The sequence below is a fragment of the Pistacia vera genome, unplaced genomic scaffold (genome assembly GCF_008641045.1).
Source record: "Pistacia vera cultivar Batoury unplaced genomic scaffold, PisVer_v2 Contig67, whole genome shotgun sequence".
NCBI classification, from domain to species: Eukaryota; Viridiplantae; Streptophyta; class Magnoliopsida; order Sapindales; family Anacardiaceae; genus Pistacia; species Pistacia vera.
In genome coordinates, this window is record NW_022196523.1 from 1,689,992 (window position 1) to 1,698,223 (window position 8,232).

The 8,232-nt window shown below is 36.4% G+C and overlaps 2 protein-coding genes across 2 annotated transcripts; one reads left to right on the forward strand and one right to left on the reverse strand.

Annotated features, from left to right (window-relative positions):
• Positions 1-1,797: 1,797 nt before the first annotated feature.
• Positions 1,798-5,658, reverse strand: LOC116112840 (ubiquitin domain-containing protein DSK2a-like). Its single transcript, XM_031398961.1, has 8 exons — positions 5,149-5,658; positions 3,680-4,456; positions 3,338-3,546; positions 3,138-3,251; positions 2,761-2,819; positions 2,616-2,644; positions 2,437-2,523; positions 1,798-2,340 (listed from the first exon to the last, which is right to left on the reverse strand). The coding sequence occupies exons 1-8, from the start codon at positions 5,390-5,392 to the stop codon at positions 2,192-2,194; spliced, it is 1,668 nt and encodes a 555-aa protein (XP_031254821.1). The 5' UTR covers positions 5,393-5,658; the 3' UTR covers positions 1,798-2,191.
• Positions 5,659-6,766: 1,108 nt separating this feature from the next.
• On the forward strand, positions 6,767-7,789 carry LOC116112821 (uncharacterized mitochondrial protein AtMg00810-like). Its single transcript, XM_031398938.1, has 2 exons — positions 6,767-7,163; positions 7,242-7,789. The coding sequence occupies exons 1-2, from the start codon at positions 6,767-6,769 to the stop codon at positions 7,787-7,789; spliced, it is 945 nt and encodes a 314-aa protein (XP_031254798.1).
• Positions 7,790-8,232: the final 443 nt, after the last annotated feature.

Below are 8,232 nucleotides of genomic sequence, written 5' to 3' on the forward strand. Positions count from 1 at the left end.
TTTTTTTAGTCCCTCAGTAAAGTTTAAAAACCCTATTTTTGGCGCAATTTGGAGAGGTTATTAAGATTTACTGTTTTTTATTCATTTATTGGCTACCTTTTTTTTTTTATCCTTTTATTATTGTTGTCATTTTTTATTTTTGGGAAGAAAATTAAAGGGCTCTAATCATCACTAAGTGATTGTTTTATACAAATAAAATAAGTTATATTTAGTATATTTTTTAGAATGTGAATAATAAGTTCATTTATTGAGTTTAAAAGAAATGTTCAAATTGTTTTACAAATAGAAACTTGTGTTATGGTATAAAGTCTAGTTAGAAAATTCGGCATATTATTCACGAATTGCCGCATTTTATCAGTTTAGTCGTATTATTCGCGAATTATATGTCTTAGCCGTATTATTTTCGTATTTTTTCCGTAACCAAATTTTTGTTGAATTTTTACAAACGTATTTTTCACCGTTTGCCGTATTATACCAATAAAATTCCAATACCATTTTTTTGCCGTACCCGTATATTTGAAATGCTGTATAGATTCTAACCAAATGGCCCATGAAAAGTGCTAAAATTAGATTGATATTGCTGTATTTTTCAAAACGTATTATTGATAATGTGTCGTATTAAACCCGTATATACATGTATCGTATTTTTTCCGTATCCAAATTTTATAACCAAATTTTTACAGACGTATTTTTCACCATTTATCATATCATACCCATAAAATTCCCGTATCCTTTTTTTTGTCATACCCGTATTTACTAACTAGGTAATATAACTAAGGATGTAAATTTCACATTACCACGTGATCTTATAACCAATGTTTTAAAACCCAACCTGGAGTGAAACCGGGCAAAGTTGCTGGGTCTCAAGTTGACTAGTTTGACCGCCAGTCAAACCAGCTAACAAAAACTTTTAAAATTAAAAAATACACATTTATTATTAAGTCCCTATAGGTTTGAAATTTAGCAGACACACCCCAAATACAAATCGACCGACGACTGGTTGGCAGTGGCGACACCCCAAATGCAGCCTCAATTGTCCCTTGTGCCCATTCTCCTGAAAATCTACCCAAGATCTGGCTGATATTGGTTCGATTTCGGCTAGATCTCATCAACGCTGGCATCCGCATTCCAAGGCAAATCTCATCGATGTCGGTGTCGACAACCCTCCCCATCACTCCGAAAATACTCCCCTCTTCCTCCTGACGAAAACCCACCTCGCCCCACCTCCGTTAGCCTAGCTAATCGTCAGTTGTCACCACTGCTAATTTTTTTGGATTTCTGATCGATTTGCTCATAAAAAATCAACTCTATTGCCACCATTGCACTCAGCAACACTTGCTCTTCAAAAGCCCCAACATCTTGGCCTTCAATTGTAAACTGATCATCATCCCAAATTCTAAGGTTTTGGATGAATAGGAAAAATGTAAACCTGGTTGGTGAAGCTTTCGAGTCTCGGTTGGGCCAAGTTGGGTTTTAAAACATTGCTTATAACACTTGTGATTAAATAATCAATGAGAGAAGATTTTTTTTTTTTTTTTTTTTTTTGTAACAGGGTATTCAGACTAGTTTGCACGCACTTTAACTAATTTCTAAGGTCCAACGAACACCTTACAAGCTTAAAAGACCAAGTAAATCACAAAGTGGTAGATGACCTCAAGGTTTAAACCTAAGACCTCAATAAAAGGAATAAACTTCCTTGACCGCTAAATCAACTTCTTAGGGTTAAGAGGGAGGGTTCTTCAACCTTCAACGTTCAGCAGTTTATGAAGAATTTATACAAATGGAAATCATATCAAATGATTTAATTCTTTATGGCCAAGAGTATAAAATGGTCCTCTTATTAAATGAAAGAAACAAACCTGTAATCACAATTCAACAAGACAAAGTCAATAGCCAAGGAATAAATCCACAAATATCCTTTAACTCATAAAAGGAGCAAGAAAAAAACTGTTTATGTACATAACACATTTCAAGGGAGGAAGCCGCCAAGGGTTAGGATGACGCTAAGGGATTTTCAGGTGCAAACATCGTCAAGTATGCACAAGTGTATAATCCACAAGTTTGCATCTCTATCACGGCATGCACCTGCCTGAAATAGAACCAGCAAGTGCCTGCTAACGGTTTGTCACTTGAGAAAACACCATGTTCAAATGTGTCTTTAATCAACTAAAAGACCATGAAACTTCACAATTTATTGCCCAGAATTTCCCAAAAGTCGCTCCACTGCAGCATGGACATTTCCTGAAGTAGCACGCAATGCCCTAATATTCTCTTGAGTGTCAAAGAAACCCATTTCTTGAAGCTGAGACAGTTGAGTAGCATACAGTTCTTCAGGGGGTACTACAAAAACGTGGATAAATTCAATGATGACCAAGAAATGCACAAGCATAATGAAGAAAATACACAGAATTCGATAAAAGGTAACTAAATTCTAACCATCAGGTTGGTTTGGAATGCTTGAGCCACCGACTCCAAGACCACTAAACATGTTCATCAGCATCTCCAGCTCGGTATTATTTGGCCCTGCCATCCAGGAGTATAAATGACATGTTTTATTTCAAGTGTTAAGATTAAAGTTAACGAAGAATAAAGGGTGAACTTGTTTTCTTAGGTACCTGTAGTGGCACCAGTCTGAGCTGGTTGCCTGAAACAAAGCGAACAACATATATTGAGTAATAAGGGTAACAACAATCAGTGCAACAGAAAACAACACCATTTTATGACTACCTAGTCAAACAAAATAGAAAAAGTTTAACTCACTGGGTTGATTGCTGTCGATTGACCTGCGATAGAATTGACTGTTGCATAGCCAACATTTGCTGCAAGAAGAACATAGAAATGAAAGGTCAGGCAAAGGCCACCAGAAACTTAACATCAGGATGGAATATTACAAAAATCAACCATCAAATCAGATAATAATGTGGAACCAATACATATTATGCGTATTAGTATGCTTAAGGATTTATTACTTAAACTAGACACCACAACCAAGAGACAATAACTACTGAAGAACTTACACCAAGCTTTTTAATATACCATATACACAAAATGAATCAATGTCTAATTGAATGGATTTGTCTGCACTAAATGTTAAAAGAAAGAGGGCACATCAATGCCAGGTGATTAAATCAACATACCTGCATTGTCTCAGGGGACGATAATTGATGAAGAAGATTTGGATTTTGCATAATTTCTCTCATTTGGTTATTCAAATTAAACATGCCACCTTGTTCGGAGTTAGGATTGAGAATCTAACATTCAAAGACAATTTTATTAGAAGCAAATAAAGCATATTATATATTTTTGATGATATAACAATTTTTGCTATTAACAGTACCTGATTCATATATTGTGGGTTGGAGAGAAGACTCTGCATCATCTGCGATATAGCTGGATTTTGCAACAACTGATTCAACTGAGAAATATCAGGCATACCACTAACCATCTGATCTGTACCAGGAAGAACAAGTCCTCCAAAACCACCCGTACCCAGTCCCATTGCATCAGCAGGATTTGACCCTGCAGTGGCATTTGTTTCCGTCCCTCCTGACATTTTGATAATGAAAAACCTAAATAATTATCATTGTAAACTCCAGATACTAATAATAGTTAGATGCATGGTAATAGAGACATGTCCCGCATGCTTAAAATAATGGGGTCTCAATAGAGTTAAGCTTACCACCAGAATTGCCCCAAGGGTTAGGAAGTGGGTTAGTATTTGGGGCAGTAAGCCCAGTAGCTGTTTCAGAACCAGTGGCAGGAGGGTTGTTAGAAACATCCCTGGGCTGTGCACCACCCTGGTTCCCCAAGAGAGCTGCAAATGGGTTTGACCTTGAATCATTTCCAGCATTTCCAGACAATGTTGTAGCATTTAGAAAAGGCTCCTGAACATTTTCATACATACGCCTAAGCATGTTAAATCCTTCAGGGGAAGATTCAATATTACTCATGGCCCTATCTGTGTTTCGCATCATCTCACGCATCAGTTCTGGGTTCCTTGCAGCTTCTAATGTCTGTTGAAGAATGCCAGGATCATTGAGTATATGCGCAAGCTCCGGGTTACGATCAACAATATCACGCATTTGAGGACTGTTCATAATCAAACTGCGCATTAGCTCAGGACTATTCATCAGGTTTTGGATGGGAGGCAAGTTCATCATTTCTGTAATCATGTTGGGGTCCTGCATAAGTTGCTGTCGCATTTGTTCCATCGCTGGGTTCCCAGGTCCCAGCAAGCCAGCAGGGTCATCCCCACCCAATGCATTTAATCCAAGTCCGGGAAATAAAGATTCCCCAAGACTGGCACCACCAAGACCCCCACTTCCATCAGAACCAACACCATGTGTAACACTTGGTGCAGTATTAGGAGTTTCAGCATTTGCACTAACAGCAGAGGAAACCGGAGTAGCTGGGGCAAAACCACGAACCAAGTGGACATTGTGATCAGCTTCCAAACCTTAAACAAAAAAAATATGTAAATAAAAATCAGTCACAAGAGAGAAGGGAAAAAAATAGTAATGTTCGAGCATGCCAAAACAGAATTTTTGCAATGTTAAAAAAGGCAGAAGCAAACCTTTAAAACACCATTTCATTTCAGTAAAAGATTATGAGCCCAACCAATAAAATGATACGTTTAAAATTGTAACAGTCGACAAAAAGGACCAAGAAAAACGGAAGGTAATAAGTAAGAAGCATTAACAATATGATAATTTGAAGCTTATAATCTACTTGCATTACGATTCACAGTGCTCATGAACAATTGGATAATTTTATGATTAACCTAATTATGAAAGAACTCATAGCTCAAATGAAACAACAACAATTCTACCCCATCCACATTCAATAAAAAAATTGTGGTATCATTATAAACATACCTACTAAATCGCGTACTTCAAATCAACTACAAATCTTCACATTTCTAACAATTCAACCAAAAACAGCAAACACTCTATAAACTTTATCCTAACATTGTCACACAAATTACAAATTCAAAACTGTTACATTACTAAAATGAAAGTGTGTACAATTTATATTTCTTTACTATCATATTTGACATAAAAATTGCATACCAATAAATAAATAAATCATATCAACCATGCCAAAAATCAAAACTCAAAAACAATAAGTAAATAAATAAAAGAAACAGACCATAGCTTTGAAGGGTTTGATCGTCCTTCAGAATGCGACCCTTATAAATCAAGCGTTGCTGAGCAGCTGGAACGTCACAATTCTTAGCCAAAACAGCTTTAAAAGCCTCCACCGTCGATTCAAGGCTCGTTCTCACAGTAAACTTTGAACCGTTGGCGCACCTGATATTTATCGCAACTCCGTCTCCCTCGCCACCACGAACTGAATCATTAGAATTCGAATTTGAATCCCCTTCTGGTCCCATTTTCTTTCTTCTTCCTTTTTTTTTTTTCCCGATTTTCTAATAAAACCCTAACCCTTAAAAAAAGGGGAAACTTTGTATAAATTTGTAGAAATTGAAGGATTCTGAGATATGGGAAAATTAAAAGAGAAAGAAAAGGGAAGTTATTATTGGTTTATTTATAGAAGAGAAGAGAACTTGGACATGAATTTTAAGGTTAGATCACGAAAGGTACGGTTTGATTTGTTGGGTTACTTCCTGTTGTGTCTTTGGTTTTAGCATACTTCTGTTTGTTTAAGGTTTTATCCTTTCCAATCAGATTTTGCCTCGTTATTTGAATTTCCCAACTACACAAAATTATTTTTAGGTGAAAAAAAATTAAATAAAAAAATAAGAGGACCGTTCGATTTGTCAATTTGACGTCTTGATTTCATTATATATATAGGATTTCTTTAAGATAATAAAAAACAAAAAAAATACCCTTTTTGAATTATCATTATTTCATTGTTTTTTAAAGTAATTTTATTTTAAAAATAATATTATCTTAAAAACTCTTTTTATAAACTGATTAATTCTAATGATGTGTGTTAATATAATTAGATAATTTAAAATTAATGATAAATATAGTAGATTAAAGAGGATGATATTCAATTACTTTGTTTAATTCATTTGTGCCTAACTTGTTGCTCAGGTTATACTGTTTACATAAAGTTTTAATAAATAGAATTACCTTATTTTATATAGAATTATAATCCTTTTCAAACTAGAACATTAATAAGGATTATGGTTAATACATTTTTTGTTTTTTGTTTTTTGTNACTGTGCAATATAGTTGCCCAAATTTATATTGCTTCCGTAAGGAACCCTTTTCGATAACTCATTTACCTATTAAATGAATCATCTGGACAATTCATATACATACTTTATTTTAAATGCATGACTGAATAAAGGAAGCAATTTACATATATGAATTGAAGAACTCTTTCTTCTATTATTTATGATATATATAGATACAAGACAAAATGCTCTGAAACTGACAACACGAATGGTTTCTAGGGCATACACTAATATACACTAACAGGGATCGACTATCACGAGACTTTTTCTCCCGTGGCCAAGATTGTCACCGTTCGGTGCCTCTTAGCCATAACAGCCATCAAGGGTTGGCACTTGCAGCAATTTGATGTTAATAATGCTTTCCTCCACAAGGATTTGGATGAAGATATATATATGGTAAAACCCCCCGGCTATACAAAGGGCCAACCTGGTCAGGTATGCAAACTTCTCAAGAGTCTCTATGGACTCAAGCAGGCTTCACGACAATGGCATGCCAAATTTTCCAATTCTCTCATTAACTATGGTTTTAAACAGTCCATTTCAGATTATAGTTTATTTACCATGGTGACTAAAGACTCCTTCACAGCTTTATTAGTATATGTTGATGACATTGTGGTTGCTTCCGACTCTCTTCCTTGCATTGAGTCTCTCAAGAATTTCCTGAACACTTGCTTCAAAGTTAAGGATTTAGGTCCTCTTCGATACTTTCTTGGACTTGAGGTAGCAAGATCCACCAAAGGCATTCACTTATGTCAGCGGAAATACACACCTAACATACTTTCAGACTCTGGCACTCTCGGCTCCAAACCTGCTAAACTACCTATGGATCAAAATCTCAAGCTAAGTGAAGACTCTGGTACTCCTCTTTCAGATCCTAGTCCTTTCAGGCGCCTCATTGGTCGGCTTATATACTTGACAATCACCAGGCCTGATATCAGTTATTCAGTCCAACTTCTCAGTCAGTTCATGTCTTAGCCAAGTGACCTTCACTTACACGCTGCACACAAAATCTTGAAGTATCTCAAAAGCAATCCAGGTCAGGGTCTTCTCCTCTCGGCTCACTCTCCAATTCAATTACATGGTTACCGCGATTCAGACTGGGCTTCATGCCCTGATACCCGAAAGTCCACAACTGGTTTCTGCATATTCATTGGACAGTCACTCATCTCCTGGAAATCCAAAAAGCAATCTGTGGTATCCCGTTCTTCTGCCGAGGCTGAGTACCGTGCTATGGCAGCAACTTATTGTGAGTTTACATGGATTCGCCAACTCTTTGATGACTTGCACATTCCACATCCTACCCCGGCCATCCTTCATTGTGATAATCAAGCAGCCTTACACATTGCTGCGAATCCAGTTTTCCACGAGCGTACCAAACACATAGAAGTGGATTGTCACATCATTCGCAACAAAATTCAAGAGGGCAGCATTGCCACTGCCCATGTTCCTAGCCACTCCCAGTTAGCTGACATTTTCACCAAAGCACTCTCCTCTAATGTGCTTAATACTCTTCTTTTCAAGATGGGAATAGTTAACCTCTATTCTCCATCTTCCAAGGGGGTATTGGATGATAATACTTTTTAGAATGAAGCCCATGTACAGCTGGACATCACCACTACTTCACCTAAGGGCTCTCGGCATTTTCTTGATGAAAACGGGTAGTGTTGATCTGCTGTGCATTCCTTTTTAGTTAGTTATTTTTTTGTTGCTGAGTTGTACAAATATTAGTGGTAGAGTTTGTTATTCTCTTTCTTCTAGAATCCTCTGTACATAAGGCATAAATACATGCTATTTGTGCCCATTTTTCACAAACAATGAGAATGAATCATTTCAGTTGACACTGGTGTTCCTTTCCCTGCTTTTCTCGTGCTCTGTTTTTCAACTGTAATATGTTGACAAGGTGATTGATTATTTTAATGTAATCATTCATGTGGTTGGTTGAACAATTCAATACCTCAAAGCCCTCAATATTTCTAAATAAAGATTCAATTCTCGTGCTTATTATTAGTTTTGGAATTTCCAGAATC

What these genes read in the sequence shown, in the direction of transcription:
- LOC116112840 (XM_031398961.1), bottom strand. Translation starts at nt 5,392, where the DNA reads ATGGGACCAGAAGGGGATTCAAATTCGAATTCTAATGATTCAGTTCGT. An exon ending in TCAAACCCTTCAAAGCTATG is followed by an intron (nt 4,457 to 5,148) that starts GTCTGTTTCTTT and finishes TTTTTGTTTAAG; the next exon opens with GTTTGGAAGCTGATCACAAT. An exon ending in CCCTTGGGGCAATTCTGGTG is followed by an intron (nt 3,547 to 3,679) that starts GTAAGCTTAACT and finishes TCAAAATGTCAG; the next exon opens with GAGGGACGGAAACAAATGCC.
- LOC116112821 (XM_031398938.1), top strand. Translation starts at nt 6,767, where the DNA reads ATGGTGACTAAAGACTCCTTCACAGCTTTATTAGTATATGTTGATGAC. An exon ending in TTATTCAGTCCAACTTCTCA is followed by an intron (nt 7,164 to 7,241) that starts GTCAGTTCATGT and finishes AAAGCAATCCAG; the next exon opens with GTCAGGGTCTTCTCCTCTCG.